This window comes from Delphinapterus leucas, chromosome 1 (genome assembly GCF_059928025.1).
Source record: "Delphinapterus leucas isolate spDelLeu-1000000601 "Yukka" chromosome 1, BTC_Dleu_Yukka2, whole genome shotgun sequence".
NCBI lineage: Eukaryota > Metazoa > Chordata > Mammalia > Artiodactyla > Monodontidae > Delphinapterus > Delphinapterus leucas.
Window position 1 is genome coordinate 107,517,843 of NC_143129.1, and position 22,633 is coordinate 107,540,475.

Below are 22,633 nucleotides of genomic sequence, written 5' to 3' on the forward strand. Positions count from 1 at the left end.
GCTAATCAATGAATTTGGTAAAGTTGCAGGATACAAAATTAATGCACAGAAATCTCTTGCATTCCTATACACTAACAATGAAAGATCAGAAAGAGAAATTATGGAAACAATATCATTTACCATTGCAATGAAAAGAATAAAATACCTAGGAATAAACCTACCTAAGGAGGTAAAAGACCTGTACTCAGAAAACTATAAGACACTGATGAAAGAAATCAAAGATGACACAAACAGATGGAGAGATATACCATGTTCTTGGATTGGAAGAATCAATACTGTGAAAATGACTATACTACCCAAAGCAATCTACAGATTCAATGCAATCCCTACCAAATTACCAATGGCATTTTTTACAGAACTAGAACAAAAAAATCTTAAAATTTGTATGGAGACACAAAAGACCCTGAATAGCCAAAGCTAGCTTGAGGGAAAAAAATGGAGCTGGAGGAATCACACTCCCTGACTTCAGACTATATCACAAAGCTACAGTAATCAAGACAATATGGTAGGGGCTTCCCTGGTGGCACAGTGGTTAAGAATCTGCCTGCCAATGTAAGGGACACGGGTTCGAGTCTGGCCCAGGAAGATCTCACATACCGCGGAGCAACGAAGCCCATGCGCCACAACTACTGAGCCTGAGCTCGAGAGCCCGCAAGCCACAACTACTGAGCCCACGTGCCACAGCTACTGAAACCTGCGCGCCTCGAGCCCGCGTCTGCAACAAGAGAAGCCATGACAATGAGGAGCCCGCACACAGTAACGAAGAGTAGCCCTGGCTCACCGCAACTAGAGAAAGCCCGTGCACAGCAATGGAGACCCAACACAGCCAAAAATTAAAAATAAAATAAAATAAAGACAATATGGTATTAGCACAGAAACAGAATATAGATCAGTGGAACAGGATAGAAAGCCCAGAGATAAACCCATGCACCTATGGTCAACTAATCTACGACAAAGGAGGCAAGGACATATAATAGAGAAAAGACAGCCTCTTCAATAATTGGTGCTGGGAAAACTGGACAGCTACATGTAAAAGAATGAAATTAGAACACTCCCTAACACGATACACAAAAAATAAACTCAAAATGGATTAAAGACCTAAATTTAAGACCAGACACTATAAAACTGTTAGAGGAAAACACAGGAAGAAGACTCTTGAAATAAATCACAGCAAGATCTTTTTTTATCCACCTCCTAGAATAATGGAAATAAAAACAAAAATCAAGAAATGGGATCTAATGAAACGTCAAAGCTTTTGCACAGCAAAGGAAACTATAAACAAGACAAAAAGACAACCCTCAGAATGGGAGAAAATATTTGCAAATAAATCAATGGACAAAGGATTAATCTCCAAACTACATAAACAGCTCATGCAGCTCAGTATTAAAAAGAACAAACAACCCAATCAAAAAATGGGCAGAAGACCTAAATAGACATTTCTCCAAAGAAGACATACAGATGCCCAAGAGGCACATGAAAAGCTGCTCAACATTACTAATTATTAGAGAAATGCAAATCAAAACTACAACGAGTTATCACCTCACACCAGTTAGAATGGGCATCATCAGAAAATCCACAAACAACAAACGCTGGAGAGGGTGTGGAGAAAAGGGAACCTTCTCGCACTGTTGGTGGGAATGTAAATTGATACAGCCACTATAGAGAACAGCATGGATGATCCTTAAAAAATTAAAAATAGAATTACCATATGACCCAGCAATCCCACTACTGGGCAGATAGCCAGAGAAAACCATAATTCAAAAAGACACATGCACCACAATGCTCACTGCAGCACTATTTACAATAGTAAGGTCATGGAAGCAACCTAAATGCCCATGAACAGAAGAATGGATAAAGAAGCTGTGGTACATATATACAATGGAATATTACTCAGCCAGAAAAAGGAACGAAATTGGGTCATTTGTCGAGACGTGGATGGACCTGGAGACTGTCATACAGAGTGAAATAAGTCAGAAAGAGAAAAACAAGTATCGTATATTAATGCATATATGTGGAATCTAGAAAAATGGTGCAGATGAACTGGTTTGCATGGCAGAAATAGAGACACAGATGAAGAGAACAAACGTATGGACACCAAGGTGAGGGAAACGGAGGTGGGGGTCAGGGGTGGGGGGCACGGTGGTGGTGGTATGAAATGGGAGATTGGGATTGACATATATACACTAATACGTATAAAAGAGATAACTAATAAGAACCTGCTGTATAAAAATAAAATAAAATTTAAAATAAATAAACAAACAAACAATATATCACAGATATTCTTTCAGGTCAGTATATTCAGATTCTCCCCATTCCTCTCTTAATGCCTGCAGTGTATTCCATAGTAAGGATGTATCATAACGTATTTAAATACTCTCCTTTTGTTAAATATTTAGGTCATCTGCATTTTGCTTGCTCTTTTAATAATACTGCAATGAAGCTCTGAGAGTGCAAACTGATGCACTGGTGAGAAATACTTCTACAGATCAGATTCTTAGAAATTATGTATTGTATCAAAGTACATATGTATTATAAATATTTATAAGTGCCACCAAATTGCTCTGCAACAACGTAAAGTTAAATGAAAAATGTCAACAGTGGTTGATTTCTAAGCTTATGGTCTTATCTGAGTTAATCAACCTGGCGATGAATCAAAAAACCTGAGTCATAATTGTAGCTCACACAGCAATGTATCACAGCAGAAAAAGACAACAGAGAGATATGAGTTACCCTGGCTGTGGAACCTGCCTTTTTTAAACTGTTGAGCCTTAGGTTCCTATTTTTTAATTCAATGAATATGTATTGAATACTCAGTGTCTGGCTCTGTTCGAGGCAATGCAGCTACATTAGTGAGTAAAAGAGACCAAAGAAACCCAAAGAACAACAAAAAAACACAACAAAATCCTTACCCTTACCAGTACACATTCTAGTGGGAGAGATATACAATAAGGAACATGCATAATAAATAAGTAAATTAAACAGTATGTTAGAAAATAAGTGCTACAGGGAAAAAATAGATAAAGGTAAAAAAAAACTGTGGGGGGGGTGGGTTGCATTTTTAAGGTGGTCAGGCCAGGCCTCACTGAAAATGACAACTGGGCAAAGCTGTGAAAGAAAGAGTAAACCAGAAGTTTATCTGGAGGGACTGTTGCAGTCCCAACCCTACCCACAAAAAGTAGCTACAAAGGCTGAAGCAGGAATGTACCCGTCGTATTCAAAAACCAGAAAGGATTCTGCTGAAGAAGAATGAGCAGGAGGGAAGAGTAGTAGGAAATGAGCTCAGAGAGGTCAGAGGTGGTGGCAGGGTAACGGCAGGTAAACACTATAGGGTGCTGTAAGCCACTGAAAGAACTTTTTCTGATGGAATGCAGAGCCTTCTGCGTTATTCAAAATAGTCGAAAGTGGAAGCAACCCAAGTGGATAAATGAATAAACAAAATGTGGCATATACATACAATGGAATATTATTATTCAGCCTTAAAAGGAATGAAATTCTGCTACATGCCACAACGTGAATGAACCTGAAGACACGATGCTAAGTGAGATATGCCAGACACAAAAGGACAAATGTTATGATTCCATTCACATGAGGTACCCAGAATAGGCAAATTCAGTGAGACAGAAAGTAGAACAGAGGTTACCAGGGACTAAGGGGTGGGGAGAAACGAGTTACTGTTTAATGGGTACAGGGTTTCTCTTTGCTGTGATGAAAAAGTTCTGAAGATAGAGGTGATGGTTGCACAACACACTAAATGTACTTAATGCCACTGAACTGTATACTTCAAAATAGTTAAAATGGTAAATTTTATGTTGTATATTAGAGAATGAGCTATTCTGAATGACTTTTCCAGATATTTGTCTTTTTTTCTGAGAAATTATTTTAAAGAGTTATTTTGATGAACTTCTTCTCAATACATATTTCTTTTTCCTATAAAATTGAATATAGTGAATATTCCTAGTAATACATTATATATAATAATTGTACTCTACTATAAAAGTGTTTCCCCTAGGAGCACCTTCAAGTCCAGAGAATGATTAATTAAATGGTTCCCTAGCACTCTGATTTATTTAGGTAATGTTAGCCATATGTACTGCTCTCTGCACCTAACTGCTTACTGGGGCTTTCACTGATATCCAATACCCCTCCACATTACTTGGTGCAACATGCCGGGAAACCTCAAAACCAAGTTTGTAATGATGTGTATAAATAGTAACTAGAGTTACTGAAATCCTTAGGTACTCTTCTATGCACAAATGTCTGAGACTCAGCATTAACTTTTCTTTACTCCGTGGCTTTTGATAATGTTGGACAAAACTTCCAATTATGACATCAGCCATGGTAAGCCAGTGATAATTTTTCCAAATTAAAGATTTGTAAAAACATGTATTTTTTTTTCTGGGTTGAATTAAGACTAAAAGCCAAGGGTTCCTTTCACTGAAAACCAGTTATTAAGTTCTTAATAACACTCTATTTTTCAATTTTTTAAATATAAATTTATTTTATTTATTTATTTTTGGTTACGTTGGGTCTTCATTGCTGCGCACAGGCTTTCTTTGGTTGTGGTGAGTGGGGGCTACTCTTTGTTGCAGTGTGCTTCTCATTGTGGTGGCTTCTCTTGTTGCAGAGCATGGGCTCTAGGGACAGGCTTCAGTAGCTGTGGAGCACGGGCTTAGCTGCTCCACGGCATGTGGGATCTTCCTGGACCAGGGCTGGAACCAGTGTCCCCTGCACTGGCAGGCGGATTCTTAACCACTGAACAACAAGGGAAGTCCCAACAACACTCTATTATTGAGGATCCTGGATTGCTTTACTGGGGCAACGAATGCTTTGAACCACCATATCATTACCAATAAAAGTATTCCCCCAGAAATATCACTTCTTGATAAATGCTACTTCCTATGAATTTACTATAATAAAACATCAAAATATTCTACACATAAATATGATTTAAATGAAAGAGAGATTACATGAAAGTATGCTGTTTACGAAGATTTACTTAGGCTTCTTTAAACATTAAAATATGCTCGCTTACTGAAAAGGTAAAAATTTTAGTAAGTTACAAAGTACCGTTTTAATGCCCACATTATAACCTACAAGTAGTTATTTCTTAGGGTTTCTCCAGTCTATATAAATATGCCATTGCTGAGGGAGTTTATAAAGGAATAAGATATAAAATCTCCTATCTCAAAGAAGCTTACATTATTTGATTATTAGGTAACCCAAAAGGCACACTGATCATAAAGTAGGACACATTAATTTGTGATGGCCAAGTCTCAGTTTTATCATGCCTCTTTGCAGGAGAAAGGAATCTTTATTTCCAAGTAAGCCAGATGGATAGAAAACAATCAGATGTTACAAAGAAGTGATGGATGTTTGTTGAATTAAAAAACAAAATAAAACAATGTTAAAAAATGATAGAAAGACAAAATAAATGAGAAAAAGCCAAGTCTAACTTAGAATACCCTAAGTCAGAAAGAGACAGAAGAGGAATTTATAACAGTGGACCAAAAGTACAGAAGTCAAAGAAACAGCTCCAAGTGGAGGAGAAAACAATACAAGAATCACAGAATAGACAACAGTGATATGGAACATGGTCACAGAGTAAAAAAACTTAAACAAGCAGGGGTGTAACTGATAACTAAAATAAAACTTTCCAAAATGAAACCAAAATAAGAGCAAAAAACTTAGGTCCTTTCTGAGACTAAAAGTGAAGTTATCAGTACTGGCCAGAAGTATACTAAAATTCAAACATAGAGGCTTTAAAGGGAAGGGCGGCTTTGGACTAAGATGAAAGGGACAGCATTAGTGTGGTAACACTGTGACAAAGTGAGCATATCACAGACCATAATCATGATCTATTTATTCCACGTGGCTGTACACACAGATCCCAAATCTCTCCTCACTAGGCTCAAACCATGTGTGCATCTGTATTGTTGGCGTATTCTATGTCTGTGTAAAGACACAAGTGAGGGAAAGTAGGAGAAAGGGCTACGAGGATTCTTCAATGGAGAAATCTCATGGCCCTTTTTACTCTTGGGTAGTGACAATAAAAGGGTTACTGGAAATCTATCAAAGATGGAGTTTTGAGCTGTTTTATTCCTGAAATCAAGCCCTGTAGGTGGCCACCTACTTTGCCAAGGGAGCAAAGCAGCACCTAGAGCTGTAGCTCTGACTGCAGCACCTGGAGCTAAATGAGAAAACACTTCTGTAATACTTGTGCCATTAAATATTTACCAAATATATTCACATTTTCTGTACTTCCCTTTTTGTTTCCTGGGTTTAAAATAAACATGACAATATATAACACTCATTGTTGAATAAGTCCAAAGTACTTTGCATAACCAACACTTTTCATTTTTACAGTTCCTTAAAAAGAAAGTGGAGACGTACATAATAAATATACATGACTAAGAGTAGAAAAACTGAAGACTTACCTATAATTATAACACTTTGAAAACAAATCCAGTAATTATACTCCTTATTTTATGAACTATCAGACAACATTCCTTCAATAACAGCAGTTGAAGAGAATCTCCATATACAACACAAATTACAGAGGACCATAAACATAAGCATGTAGAGAATTCTAGAGTTGTGCTGTCCAATACAATAGCCACTAGTCACATGGCTATTTAAGGTCAAATTCATTAAAATTAAGTAAAATCTAAAATTCAGTTCCTCAACTGTACTAGCCGTATTTCAAGAATACAATATCCACATGTGGCTACTATACTGGACAATGCAGATATAGAACATTTCCATCATGGCAGAAAGTGCTACTGGACAGTGTTATTCTAGAGTAACGGTATCTGGAACTGGAGAGACAGCCCACATGATAGCCATCTGTTACTAATCTCCAAGATTTTCAGATGTGAACTATTCGTAAAGTCACAATAGACACATAACCTAAATAGTAACCCTTAGGTCTGCAAGAGTCTTATAAAATCATACAATAACAATAATTCTCATCTTTTGCTTTTTCTTTTTCATTTGGCCTGCCATATTCCCATTTGGTTAACAGACTATATTGATCAGCACCACAATTCACTTGGCTCGAGATGTTATGTGTCTTGGGTGAGTGGCAATCTGCAGCGCTATTGTGCTGCTCTTCCACTGTTTCCATCAGTAATATGAAAGTCTGTGTTTTGTTTTTATAGGTACAGATCCTCCTATACCATCAAAATACTACCAAATGGTAAATTATTTTAATTTAAAGAGACTAATGTTATATTTGCATGTTTAAATATTCATCTTACATCGGAGATTCCAATTATCTATATCTTCTATGGCTTTCTTCAGATGGACTTTATTTGCAAAAGATTTTTGATAGTAGTATTTGAAACTTTAAAGTCCTGTCAAATAAGAAAAATAAATTTCTATTTCAAAGACTTACTTTTTATTTTTTTCTTCCAGTTTTATTGAGATATCATTGACATGCAACACTGTCTAAGTTTAAGGTGTACAGCATAATGATTTGACTTCCATACACCATGAAATGATTATCACAGTAAGTTTAGTGAACATCCATCATCTCATACAGATACAAAATTAGAGAAATAGAAAAAGAATTTGTGTGTGTGATGAGAACTCCTAGGGTTTACTCTCTTAACAACTTTTCTGTATGATATACAGCAGTGTTTTTATATTGGTCATGTTGTACATTACATCCCTGGTACTTATTTATCTTATAACTGGAAATGTACAGTACCTTATGACTACCTTAATCGAAGGCAGTCCTCCTTTATAAAGACTTACTTTTTAAAGCAATTTTGTGGGTTCAGAAACTAAGTGAAGCCTTAAAATTATGTTAAATATTCAGACAACAGTTCTTCATTTCACATTTTGAAGATGATTTAAGCTTTTATATAACCATGTAAAAACTTACTTCAAAATTAAGGTCTCGAATCAAGATATCTCCATTTGGCGTTGCTAAAGGAACATGATCAAATCTATAGAGGAAATTAATAAAAAGAGAATAATTTTACATTAAACACTAAGCAGATGTAGCTGAAAGAGAAAGGCTACTGTGTAGTTTAACAGATATTTATGGTGCTAAAGAACCCTTTTCTGTACGTACTTTATAATGTTATCTGCATTGATGATTTCTCCAACACCAGGTATCAAGGGAATGCCTTGTGCTCCTTCAATACATTAAATGGAAAAATCAGTATTAAAGCATCATGGCATGTCAGCAAAAACTTATAATAGGTGACCTAGTGCATTCATATTTACCTTTTTCCTGTTGTGAGACCATGGTGCGTTCATATTTGCCCTGATTTAAATCCTTTAGTACTTGCATTAATTCTGTAATCCGAGCAGTAAAGCTGAAGAAAAAGAGAAGTCATAATCAAAACTCCAAAGGCTATATATTTAATTTTTATTATTTATTTGAATATAATTGACATAACATTAAGTTCATATTTTTTACTTTATACAAATCTAACTGAAGTTTCTAAACTTATCATTTACTTTAAATGAGATAACTTAAAAGACATCTCATCAACATAAAGTATTAGTACACGTTTTATTATTATGCTTCAATAGGAGAGCAGGAACACGCGGCTAAGAAAAGAGGTCTCATAGGGTCCCACCTCAACAGATACTTCATTAATAGGCAAATCAAGAAGGTTCTCTGCCACTAGAATTTTAAGGAATTTTCTAGTAAATACTATAAAAGGACTAATGCTAGTGCATTCCTTAGGTCCAGGAAGCATGGACCCTGAGTTCCTGCTGGAGCGAGTTATAAAGCCTTGGATAAAGTTGGTTTTTCTCTCTGAGGACATCATTTATTTTAAGTATGCCAAAAGCACACTACTTCCCTACAAACATGGGAGAATTTGGAGGATTCCTCTCTTTCTTCCTCTGAAGAGGGAAAAAAGATGGAAGTGTTCTTAATATTAGAGAGAAATCACTGTGGTGATAGAAATCAAAACTAATGACAAGAAGTTGAGGAGGAGAAGAATGATATGATGGTCGAAGAGAAAGCACTCTAACCAGAGAAGCAAACAGGATCATTCTGTGAATAACAAGCAGAAACTTCCTAAAGGAACAGAAGCATCCCATATGCTAGGAGCTGTAAAGGCATGAGAAAGTTATTAACAAGTAGGGAGAATGTCAGCATTCTCAAGAGAGAGACTCATAGTAGTTTATAACTTCTTATAACTATCTTGCCGTGAAGACCTTAACTGCCAAAGGAGTAGAGAAGAAGGAACAGAGGAAACAGGCAGACTAATCACAGGCCTGGGAAAGATCCAAAGACATCTAATTTCTTCAGATGACCTGAAACTTACGGTGCTTTTTTTTAACATTATAGTTTTTTTGACACCATACCAAGCCCTTTATATTAGACCCTGAAATTTTGAAATATTTAACTCCATTTGATGGTCTAAGAACAATTTTACTAGACACCCCGACCATATTTACAACTGGACCTACAGCTACCATAAGGTAACTTTTCACTTTTTTCATTAAAATCAACTTCATCCTTGTTTATCTTTTGCTGAGTTGCCAGGTATCAAAGACCTAAGGAAAAAAAAGTCTGGTAGGGGACAAAAAAGTTCAAACGAGAAAATTCTATTCACTAACTTAATTTTCTGTGAATCAAGGAAAGACTGCCCCAATTCGACATTTCCCAGCTTACTGAATACCAGTGTCCACAGAACAGACAGCTTGAGAACAACTAACCTAGTTTAAGGCTCCAAACAGCTATCTTAAGGAAACATGGAAAGTTCACTATCAAAGAAAAATCTTCCTAATTTTCTATCAAAACCAGCTTGCAAGAGCAAGAAATACGGGGCTTCACTGCCCCTTATCTCAAGCTCAACTGGGCACAATCATTAAGGATAACATATTTGAAAAAAATTATTCTCTGCAATTGCTCATTATTACTAATCTTACCTACCCAGCCAATCTTGTCATTTCACGGCCAGCCAAAACTATTCGACCCAGAGCTTGAGACATTCGCAAAAGCATTCTTCCACTTTGGTAGTAATCCTGACATAGAAATAAATATTAGTTTTCACTTACATCTCTAAGATTAAAACTAGCTTTTCTTTATTGTTATATTTAAAATTTCAATTGAGTATGACTACTACTACCACTTTACCTCCAGAAGTTCTGAATGTGAGCTTTTGAGATGTCGAGGATGAGACAAATCTAGGAAAGGACGACTGACAACTACGTAACCAACCACAGTGGCAAAATCTGAAACAAAACAGTTAAAAACATCAACAATACTTCACTTTTCCCACAAATTCCATTCCACTACCTCTTTTAAAGCATACTTACATTTGGCAATTATGCTATCAATGAAGCCCATAGAAAACCGAAACAAAATGAAATTATGTAGGTGCTCCACCTGGCAGAAAGCAAAAACAAAAAATATATATACTTTCTGTATATTAAAAAAATGAATCTATCATGAGGACAAAAGAAACTAAATAATTTTTGTATTCAACAAGTATTAGCTGAGTGCCTGTGATGTCTGATTACATTATACATCACATTTCATTGAGCGCAATGCTGATCACAGAACAGGTGCCAAACAAATACTTCATGAAACCATTTTTATGCAAACAGAATGGAAACTACTTAAAGAATATCATTGTGGTGTCCCTTGCATGTAACAGTACAATGATACTGTATTCATAATATTGTCAGATACATACTTGTTAAAACTGATCAATAATCAAAAGAAAAAGAACAGAAAGATGAGCTAATTTAGGTGAAACACCAGCTGTCTGGAAATAGCACTCAATGCTTTGCCTTAGTTGGAAACCTCCGGTCTGTGCTTTCTCTAAGAATTATATTACACTCAATTTGAACCAAGCGCTAATGATGCTGCACAGCCCGAGTCTGTAGCTTTAATCTCAGCATGCATTATCTCAAAATTACAAGTCTAAAAATGTATTTTATTCTGCATTTTTAATGTTCTTGACTTTTCCGTCTATCATTTTACTCAAGGTCCTGCATGATCCGGCACTGGTCTCTATCTTAAACCTCATCTGCTTCTACTTTGCTCTTTCTCACTGAGCTCCAGAAATATTGGTTCCTCAAACATGCTTCTGCCTTAAGGCTTTCCTCCTGCTGTTCCCTCTGCCAGGATTACTGTGTTCCTAGATATTTATATTCTGTGACTAACTCCCTTAATTCACATGGGTTTCTGATAAAATGCCACCTCTTTAAGAAAGACCTTCTTGCCATCCCCTACCTAAAATAGCTAGGCAACAGCCCCCATCATACTCTACCACTTTATTCCATTTTATTTTTGGCCACAAAATTCACTACAACCTGAAATCATATATTGTAAAATATCCAGTTGTTTACTTGTTTATTGTCTCCCCCACTAAAGTGTGGATTTCCTGAGTACAGGGTAGCTTGCTCTTAATATCTTCTGTAAAAGAACAATGGCTGGAACATGTATTCAATGAATGACAGAGGTTACATACCAAGCTCAATGCTGAAGATACAACAATGAATAAAGCAGACAAGGTCCCTGAGCTCATGGAATTCACATACTAATGAAAGAGACAAACTAGTAAAAACAAAATAATTATAAATCACAATGTATGCTTTTAAGGAAACAGATCATTAAAATGGGAAAATAACTGGTGGAGGCCATCAGAGAAGACAAGGCCTCAAAAAGGTGTTAACTTTTGGGCTGAAATCTAAAGGATAAGCATGGGCAAGCCATGTGAAGAGCGAACTAGTTAACAGCAGTCCCCTAGAACATTACCTTAAATGCATTTTATCAGTGAATACTATCAAAGTTCAGTCATGTTAAATATAAAAAAGGCAAAAATTCAATTTCTGAAATAATTTAAAATAACTTCTTTAACCTTTAAAAATCACCTCAGATATGTATTTAATTTCAAAAACTTCCACTAAAATGTAAGCTCCTTAAAGGGAGGATGTGGCCCATCACACACACCGTTATCACACTAATCACCTGGACAAGCACAGACACCTAGATGGTGCTCCGTATCTTTTGAATGAATAATCAATACAATTAATTAAATTCAAAACTTCCAAGCAGCAAGTAAATAAAAACCAAGGTATAGTTTTCATAAGAAACAACGTTTATATTCTAAATCAAGGGTCAGCAAACTATGGCCCACAGTTCAAATCCAGCCTGTCACTTATTTTTGTAAATAAAGTTTTATTAGAACATAGCCACATCCATTCATTTACATATAGAATATGGCTACTCTTGAGTGGCAGAGTTGAACAGTTGCAGCAGAGACCATATGGCCTGAAAAGCCTTAACTATACATGTATTATCTTGCCCATTACAGAAAATGTTTGCTGAACTGTGCTCACAGTATTTCCATGAGTGCTACAGGAACAAATTCCTTCTGTAATAATTTATCACTAAATAAGACTCCTAAGTAACTGCTTTACAAGTACAGACAATTATTTTAATAAAACCTACCCATTTTTATAGTTGGGCAGCTTAATACATTGATTTGATAGTTTTTAGGAAAACACAGTATAAAAATTCTTCATAGTTAGTTATTTAAAAAATAAATATTTTAAAGATTAAAGGTATATGTATGTATCTCGGCAAAGGCCCCCAATTTTTTCTTCCATAAACACACGAGCCTCCATACATGTTATCTTACCAGTTTTCGGAAGACTGAGTGGATTGTCTGCTTTTCTCTTTTATTTCCATTGTAAAAGGCAATTTCTTCACTATTAAAGAAAATAATTTAGCAATTAATTTTAATGTTACCTAAGCCTGAAAAATAACTGAAATACCGTATTTAATGACAGAATATTTGTATATAACTGGACATTTTGTGACTATGAGCTTATTGGGTACATCTCAAGCCACTATCTGTACCTAGCTCAACTGATCAGAGCACAGGGATACGCACCTGACTGGATCACAGACTGCACTACCGACATATGTTGCATATGCCACATATAGCCTGGCTGGAAAAGATATGCTGGGTTAATTCTCAGAAATGTGAATAAAGAAGTAAGAAATATAATAAGAAATAAGAAGTAAGAAGGAAATTGCCATGACATATAGGAAGGCAGGACTAGGGCAGCCATTACTACAAACTGAGTACAGATCTAACCAGAAGGGAGAGGAGAAAACAACAGTTAGAAAAAAAATAAGGTAGTGATGCCATGACATGCAGCCTTTAAAAGACAGAAAAGCAAACTAAGTCCTGCCCGCCTCACAGTGCCAGCTCCCAGGAGGCCTAGCTGAACAGTTGTTCTTATTCTCGGAACCCCAGCATAGCCTCGCAACTCCTCTTTCTTTGAGCTGATTTGAATGGGTACACAGGGGCCACACGGATCTTAACTAGGAAAAAAGGGTCAGTTTATGGATGAAAAAAGGTTAAATATAGTTAACTAAATTTGCAGAAGTCATGGAGCTGGCAGGTCAAATAGCTGAAATTATAACTCGTATCTGACACTAAAGTCTAGTTTTCCACTCTATTCAGTATAATGTAAACTCTCCCAGCAAAGTACCTCTTACAGCAGAGGAAAGTAAAGATTTACATAGGCATCTAGAAGGCACAGTTAAAACAGCTCTTAATAAACACACAATATTTCTTTAAAGTCTCTTTTTTCCCTTAAAAATTTATGTGAGTTTTATATTCTAGTCCAAAATGTACCTGTATTTTTTTCCATCATAAAAACAAGGTAGCCCCTACCTCAACCCATTCAAGTAAAATTAACTTTCCATAAACTTGCTTCGTGTTTGACCTGCCTTTCACAATTTCCCTTACACAATAATACAGGGCCCCAGGGTATCAGAATCCCAGTTAAACACAATTCTATACCTATAATTTGTTTTCTTACTTCCTTTTACCTCCTCTGCACATTTAAGTCAGTGGAGAAAGATGAGGTGATAATTCTACTTCTCCTGAACATTTTAGCCTAAACCTAAAACCTGAAAGAACAGAACATCCCAGAATACTGACAACTGCCTATCCAACATTTATTCTCTGCCATGTCCTTCTTCCTAAGGGAACCCCAATTTTCTTAAAGTTCTCTATCCTTTTCTATGCATCCAAATGGTTGAGGAATGGCCTCAACTCCATCCACAGGGGAAGAGTTCCCAATGGTCTAAGCCAATCACTTTGCTGTAACTGCTTTAGTGATAATTCTGGCCAATGAGATGTGAAAGAAAGTCTGTTGTGGGGCTTCTGGCGAAGATTCCTTGCTCTCTTAAAGAGACAGCAGAAATGGTCTGTTTTTGTTTCTGGACTTTTTGCAGGGGAAGAGGGCTGGTGAGATCTAAAACTGCTTTTGCCATCTTGTGATCACAAAGAGAACTAGCCAGAGGAAAAGGGTAACATACAGAGGAGGACAGAGCCAAGAGAAGACCCAGACACCCCGATCATGCTGCGCATGAACTGCTCTATCTTTAAGAGTTTTTATGTGAAGTAGTAAATGTCTTTATTGTTGCAGCCACCTGAGTCAGGGTTTTCTGTTTCTTGCAATGGAAAGCATCCTAGCTGATACCATCTTTCATTCACTTGGCAGATCACCTCTCTACTCAACCTTCTATTCTTCTGTCTCCCTACAGCACAAAAACCCTATTTAGAACTGGTACTATTTTAGCAATCCAAGGAAATAAAGGAAGAGGGAACTGTTAAAAGAATAATTTCCTAAATAATTTTGTAATGCCAACAGGGTAGTAAATAAATATTAGGACCCTCAAGATGACTTAAGGTTGACAGATCATCAATATGCGAGAAAATGTATTGAGCACTTGCTACGTATTAAAAACAGTGCTGGAAGCTTTATGTATATTTCATATTTAATCCTCATGACAACCCTCTATTATCTACCTAGCATAAACAAGAAAAGTGAGGCTATAAATAAGTTGCCAAAAGTCATATATAACTGATAAGTGGAGAAGGTAGCTTTTGAAACTAGTCAGGCTGGCTCTAACGCCCAATACTTCTTCCTTCTTTGGATTTTTAAACTGTCTGGAAAATAGGTAGAGACACATGCAGTGAGGCTGAATTAACTTTGAGTATTCCAAATACAGTCTCAAACAAAAAACATTTGTGGATAAATTGAGACAAAATTTTCTTTGAAGAAGTAAATTTGAATTTAAATTGTTTTTTGACTTTGCTTAAAGTGAAATCAACAGAAAGTTAATCAATAGAAGACATGAAGAGGTAAATCAGGGATACTAAACAGTTAACAAGAAACAGGGTTAGAAACGTAGAGGATTACTACGTTATAAAACCGATATCCTTCATAATGTATATTTTCAAAAGAAGTAAATACACACAGACATAATTTCAGTGTTACTAGACTTTTTGGAGTCAGCTTACAGGACTTCAATAGCCATACAAAGGAATTTTTAGTACAGCCAAATACATTTAATACATTTGTACACACCTGTTTGTGATGAGCCGAGAATTAACGTATCTATACTCTCCTTCAAGCTTTTGCTCAGTTATTGTCATCTTACCAATGGGTCTTCTAATTCGAGTTAGGAAGAGCCCAGAAACAAGCAAGTAGGCCATCATGCTTGCTGGGCCCTGTTATTATTGGGAGAGAAAGATATACAAAGGTCAAGGATATAATAAATTCACTGAATGCAACACACACAATTTATTATAATTAACTCCAGTTACTGTGAGAGAAATTTACTCTTTTGACTAATTTTTTCCCTTAATTGTTTCTTTTCTGAGAAATTACACACTGGGTCTTCTTTGTTTTTACTACTCACCTACTCCTCCTCCCACAACTCTTTCCCCAGCTCTCCCAAATTTGCTCACTTAAAAACTCCTAATTGTAGTCCTCACTCTTTCTTTTACAGCACCTAAAACTCTTCTGATGGAACTCTTCTCGACACTCTTAATTCCACAACAACTCGCAAAACTTTTTTTTGCCTTCTCTTTGAATGTTAATACTCCCTGAGGTTTCCTATTTCACTCCCTTCTCCTCCCAAATTTATACCTCTAATCCCATCACTCTTTAAGAATCCAAGATGTTATTTCCAAATACTTAACTGTACATCTGAAGCTTACTACTCTGTAGAACCTCAAGCTCAATTCCCCCAAATGAGCTCAATCTGCCTTTCCCTTCTCCTGTGTCTTGCTTCTAGCTGCCGTACTTTCTAATGTGGTAACGTACCTCATCACGCATTGACCCTTCTAAGAGAGAAGCTTCAAGCTTGCCTTTCCAAGCTCATCGAAGGTACTTCCCTCATTCCCATATATATACCCTATGTTCTGCCATACTGAAATAACTGTTTCCTGAACGTGCCTTTCCATGAAGTTGTTCTTATGTCTGGCAAGCCTGACATGTCTAATGGAGGCCTACTCATCATCCTCAAAGCAGTGCAAATATCACCTCCAATTCTTCTGGACAATAAATACATTTCCACACTTGCATTACTGGGCTTATCACTTATTACAATTGTCTGAATACCTACCCTTTCACCAGATCATAATCCCTCTTGAGTAGGAACTGTGTCTTACTCATCTTTTTATTCAGACAGTGTGTATGGAATATAGTATGTATTATTTTTAAATTCAATATGATTGATTCAATGCATTTCAACAATTACTAGAAGTATGGGCAAAAGAGATAACTAAAACATAGTTTCTACCTAAGAAATACAAAATCAGAAAATAAGAACACATGGAGATATATTTAAATATAAACATAATACTTAAGTATTATAAACATGTAATAAGTACCATCAAAATATTACAATATACCGATAAAAAGGTATTAAGCCTATTCACTTGTTTACAGTAAAAACAAGTTTTAAGAATGATTAAACCTGGCTTACGGGATATCAAAAGGTTAGGAAGATAGACAAGAAAATTAAAATAAAAAACTGCTTTCCCCAATGTTTTGGAACAGAACAAAAATCACTACATAAATTATTTATTAATCAACTACAGAAATTATATACATACACATGTACATATACACATAAAACAACCACACTATTATATGATGGTTATAAATATATAACAATAATACTACATATTAAATGACTAAAGTTAGACTTCAACGAGAATACTCAGAATATAAAGGTAATTCTTACTATCACAAATGTCAGAGAAATACCTAATAAGGCTCATGGGATAGTCAACCATTTATATTATTATAAAATATTCTTGAAACTGTTATGGCCACTCTAAAAGTATTTAAACATTCAAATTTCATAGTAAAATAGCTATCTCCAAATTTCTTTTTAGACATTACTTTGCAACAATAAATACATGTATGTTCAATGTTTAAGCACTTCTGGTTGTTAAAGCCACAAAAATTTTCCAAGTGTCTGGCTTAAGCAAAATTAAAAAGCTAAATTAGAAAACTTTAAAAATCTCTAGTACAGTATTATTTTATAACCAGACTTTATTAGCTACACTTGTAAAAAATACATTCTTTGAGATACATAAAAATTCTTACAAACCATCCAGCTATTCACAGCACAGTACTGTAGCCATTTAAAAGACAGAATGAAAGTAAACTTACCTGAGCTCCTATTGCACTTGTTAACTTGAAGATATACAAAACTATGTCTAAAAATGGCTGTAAAATAAACATCAGAAGGTTCAGAATTAAAAAGAACTAGATTGCCTAGACTGATAGCCAATAAACATGTTAAATACAAAATGCTATTCGACATTTAACACATAATTGTCAACATGCAGAGTTCCCACTATGTATAATGTACTGTAACAGTATGCAGCTCAATGAATACATAAAAGACACAGTTCTTACTCTCAAGAAACTCAAAATGGAGACAGCCTGACCAATGTCTACTGACCATCAACTGGGAAAAGTATCTACCACTTTCCATCAACTAAGGTAGCTCTACTGTGATAATTAGCCATTACTTACTTAGCAATTTCTCAATGTAGTATAAAGACACTGAATAAAATGACCTGAGTTTTAACCCCAAATCTACTAACAGCTTTTCTGGTTTCTATATATCTTCACCTGAAAAATGAGAGACTCTTTCTGCTCTTAACGTTGTCTGATTTTATCACAACATCTATATGTTGAAATATGGTGAGTGAGCTTATGAATCTCATCTTCTGACCTAAAACTCAAGCTCCTAGAACTAAAATAATACATTAATGTACTGCTCCTCACACAGAGACAACTCAACTGACATACCAAAAGCTGTACATATTTTGAACTGTTTTTCAAGAAACCCAAACTGTGTTCATTTACTTTAAGTCCATAGCCACTCCTTTCTGACTATATTAGGATAGGTGGCTTCATTTATTAATTGGCTTGTACTAAGATGAGCCTTTTCTTTCTTGTCTTACGAATTATCAAGAAGTTAGATATATTTAGACATATACTTAGATATATAAAATTCAAGTACCCTTAAGTTACTGACAAAAATAATGACTCAATTTAAGTCAGAGTTCAAACAATCAGATATTTTATAAACTAAATATACTGTCGTATATAGCACCACTACAATCAATTAATTTGATAATATTTTTCTTTACTACAGCTGTGACAAGTCCTGAGCTATGGACTTACTCAAGTGCCAAGATGTAATGAAGAATACACAACAATGTCTACAGAATTACACGAAAAATATTATATACAGCACCTCCCCCCTACACACACACACACAGAGAACAAACTAAAATGTGGTGATGGGTGGAGGGAAAAAAGCAGCTGAATTACTGAACAACTTGCAGCTGTCTGAGTTTCTAGAGTTTGGATCAGTAAAGACTTAAAGAGAGCTAAATAAAGAACAAAGTTTGGCATGAAGTGAAAAGGTGTCCTAGCAGTGGGCCTATCAAGAGGGATACAGATCGCTTTTCTTAGAACTGCCTATCCTCCTTCCATCCACATGGTTGAAATGGGAGCATTCCTATTCTTACAATGTGACCCAGCCCCTTATGGTATATAGTTTTTTGTCTCAAGACTGGATATTTGGATCAATTGTGGTCAGAGGCAAGATACTACAAATGGTCCAATTTGAGACAAGCTCCAACCACAAACCAAGAGCAGTCATGTGGACTGGATGGGAAATGGGGCATCTAAGATGAAGAGTGGCGGGGGAAATGCTGGGCAGACAGTCTTATAGATGCCCTCTACATGTGCTAGCCAACGCAGGAGGTAATGGCAAAGAAGATGGCTTAATGAGAAGACCACAGCAAAAAACTGTAAGGGTGGTGAGATAAGAAGAGGAAGTAAGAGCTGACATAATCAGCAGGAAGAAAACTAGTTAAGGTCAGAGTCAAAAGCTTTGGCAATATTCTGGAAAGGGGGGAAAAACAGTAATTAGAGAAAATTAGAAATGTACTAGTATCTTGTGAAAATTTTTTGACTATTACTTAAATGATCTATTAGAGATACTGAAGCAGAGAATTGGGCAAGAATATGTCCTAGCCTAGGGTTATGAATGTAGAACTAAAAATACATTGACCATGAATTTCTAACAACTGCCAGAAGTACACAGGTCAAGAGATAAAAATCCAAGTTTCTGTCGTTTTACTGAAACCAGCCTGCAAAGTTCTTATAACATCTTTATAAGACACTAAATTCTCAGTTCTTGGCCAAAGCACCTCACATCAATAATATAAAAAATTAAGTAACTGTAGTTAAAACTATTATAACAACTCTATAACTTTCCTATAAAAGCATTAAATACTTATATGCTGCTGTTATGTGCATCAAATCAATTCCATATAAATTTGCTTAGATTCAAAGATAAGCAAATTAACAACAATAAAAATAGAAAAACTTACCTTACTAAGATTTGAATACAGATCAACTACACTGTTACAAAACTTTTCTACATCTTGTGTAAGCAGCTGGTCTGGATTAGCTATTCTGTTGTCCAGATTTCCCATTTTATAATACGTGAAAGTTCTAAAATAACAATAAGAAGATGACTTTAAAACAAATGATTTTAAAAACAAAAAAATTCACATTATACTATGTAGTGCAAATTCATAGAAACAGAAAAATCTGGAGCTGGAAAAGACCCTAAAGATTGTCCTAATTTATTTTAGAGATGCAGATGCAAGTCTGGAGAAGGATCACTGGCCAATTAATGGAAGAGCCAGGATTAGATTCCAAATAGCTGATGTCTTTCTCTATATGCTTCTGGGTCTAAGAGCAATCCTCTTGAAAAACATATCAAATAAAAAAGAAAAACTTCGACATCTCAATATCATAAGTATTATTGTTTAAGTATTTTTAATATAAAAATAGGTTTATTACTTACTGGAGATACTCCTCATAGAGGTACTTAGTTAGTCTTACTCGGAAGCACAGTTTGAGCTCATTTAACCCAAACTTCAAGAAGTTATTAACCAAAGAAATCTAAAACAAACAAACACATATTATTGGTTTTGCTTCATTTCTACTTACTAAATTGTAATTTATTTCCCTATCATTGATTTTGTCTCCAAATCCTATAAATTTTTTATAACTGATAGTACAAATTGATATAATTCAGTTCTGTTTTACTAAACATTTCCGAAGACACAAAGAGAACATGCTAAATCAAATGCAATTAGCTATACTACCCTTTACTTGGAAATTAATTTTAGAATATATTAATATTATTAATCATGAGAAGCACCTTGTTACCTTTTTAATTTTTTGGGGGGGGGAGGGAGATATAAACAAGCCAAAGAGCAAATCTGTCACCTTTCTATCCAGTGTAAAGAACTTACTTTAGGAGTACTGACATTTATGCTTAGTATATCTTCTCTTTCCTGCTACCAGCACTACAACCCTAGACAACGGAACTCTATACCCACTGTATTTGCATTTGTTAAAAAAATTACTACAAGTTTTATACCAACTAATGCCATCTTCTAGATTATTTCTGGAGTCAACTTTACTACTCTTTTCCACCACTATATTAAAATTAATTCTTCCATAGTTCTGAGGTCACATTTATATAAAAATTTTCTCAAGGAAACACTGGTCTTCTGCTGAATCTCCATCTTTGATTGACATCAATGCTGCTTTTCTCAATTTTCTATTTTAAAAGGTCTTCCATGTATGTCTATCCTCAAGCTTTATTAAATCTGACATATGTTCTAATTAATTAAGTTCTATAATTAAGCTCCTCCCTTTTACTCCCACACATACAATACTAAAATTCTTATCGTGCCGATAAAATAGAATAAAGGTAAGGCTCAAGCTAAGAAAACTACTTATGATTTGGACCACTTAACGTTTATATTTAGTAAATTCGGACAATAAATTCCAATTAAATTACATTACATTACGTTAGTGGTTCAAGTTACTGTAACAGTTTATGGCCTACAGCAATGATTCTCACCCAGGATTTCTGCCCTCAGCTCACTGCCCCACAACCTCACCTTAGCCCCCCACAGGCCACTTGGCAATGTCTGGAGACACTGAAGACATTTTTTTTGTTGTCACAACTGGGGGAGGGGTACTATTTCCATCTAGTGTGATGTTACTAAATATCTGAGAAACCCTGGCCTAATGGTCAAAGAAAAAATCATCTACACTTGTATACACCTACATATGTATGCAGAGAAACTGATCCAAACATAATTCCTTTAAATTTTTCTATCTAGTGTAAAGGTTTGCGCACTGAAAAACTCCACTATAAGTTACAAAACTAAACTTGAAAAAACTTAGTATATAAATCTTCAAAGAACTTAATAAGTAAAAATCCTAAAAGATTTCAGTAAGATGCAATTTTTTCCCTATGTAAAAATCTTTAAAGAATTAACACTTACGAGAGGCATGGCAGCGATGAAGTTGAATAAGTATTTCTTGAAATCTTTTCTGCTACGACCAATGATACCACTGCAAACCACCACATGCAATGCATTAGTTGCAAAAGAAGCAATATTTAACACTAAAAAAACTTCTCTACATCTCTAAAGCTATTTTTGGAAATTTTCATTGAATCAAATGAATCAATAAGAAAAAAGATGCTAAAAACATTTTCTTACAAAAACATTAACTTTTGAAATTTTGTCATTTTAAACAGCTTGCTTGGAAATCACTCTACAAACGGCAAAATTAAATAAGAATGATAGCTAGTTCTTTCCTTCGTAAAAATGGTAATTAAACAGCAGGCTTGGGCTTCCCTGGTGGCGCAGTGGTTGAGAGTCCGCCTGCCGATGCAGAGGACGCAGGTTCGTGCCCCGGTCCGGGAGGATTCCACATGCTGCAGAGCAGCTGGGCCCATGAGCCATGGCCGCTGGGCCTGCGCGTCCGGAGCCTGTGCTCCGCAACGGGAGAGGCCGCAACAGTGAGAGGCCCGTGTACCGCAAAAACAAAACAAACAAAAAAAAACCCAGCAGGCTTATACTTAAGCAGTCACAAAAGGATTTTTTTTTTTTTTTTTTTTTTTCTGTACGCGTGCCTCTCACTGCTGTGGCCTCTCCCGCTGCGGAGCACAGGCTCAGGGCGCGCAGGCTCAGCGGCCATGGCTCACGGGCCCAGCCGCTCCGCGGCATGTGGGATCCCCCCGGACCGGGGCACGAACCCGCGTCCCCTGCATCCGCAGGCGGACTCCCAACCACTGCGCCACCAGGGAAGCCCCCACAAAAGGGGTTTTATATGATGAAACAATTAACAACTTTATAGACCCAGGAATGGATTACTGTGGATAAAACAAAGTACTATTTCTTTGTTTGCCTTTAGATATTTTAACATCCTG

At 35.9% G+C, this 22,633-nt stretch overlaps 1 protein-coding gene across 1 annotated transcript in view; it reads right to left on the minus strand.

Moving 5' to 3' along the window:
- Positions 1–22,633, minus strand: part of ABCD3 (ATP binding cassette subfamily D member 3) — a 96,766-nt gene that overhangs the window by 32,648 nt on the left and 41,485 nt on the right. The window contains exons 5-16 of the mRNA XM_022553304.3: positions 21,702–21,771; positions 20,201–20,298; positions 19,719–19,842; positions 17,473–17,529; positions 15,373–15,515; positions 12,621–12,690; positions 10,288–10,357; positions 10,106–10,203; positions 9,902–9,993; positions 8,233–8,324; positions 8,078–8,141; positions 7,886–7,949 (exon numbers count right to left, since the gene is read on the minus strand). Coding sequence (XP_022409012.1) covers positions 7,886–7,949; positions 8,078–8,141; positions 8,233–8,324; positions 9,902–9,993; positions 10,106–10,203; positions 10,288–10,357; positions 12,621–12,690; positions 15,373–15,515; positions 17,473–17,529; positions 19,719–19,842; positions 20,201–20,298; positions 21,702–21,771 — 1,042 coding nt within the window. The remainder of the gene's footprint in view (positions 1–7,885; positions 7,950–8,077; positions 8,142–8,232; positions 8,325–9,901; positions 9,994–10,105; positions 10,204–10,287; positions 10,358–12,620; positions 12,691–15,372; positions 15,516–17,472; positions 17,530–19,718; positions 19,843–20,200; positions 20,299–21,701; positions 21,772–22,633) is intronic.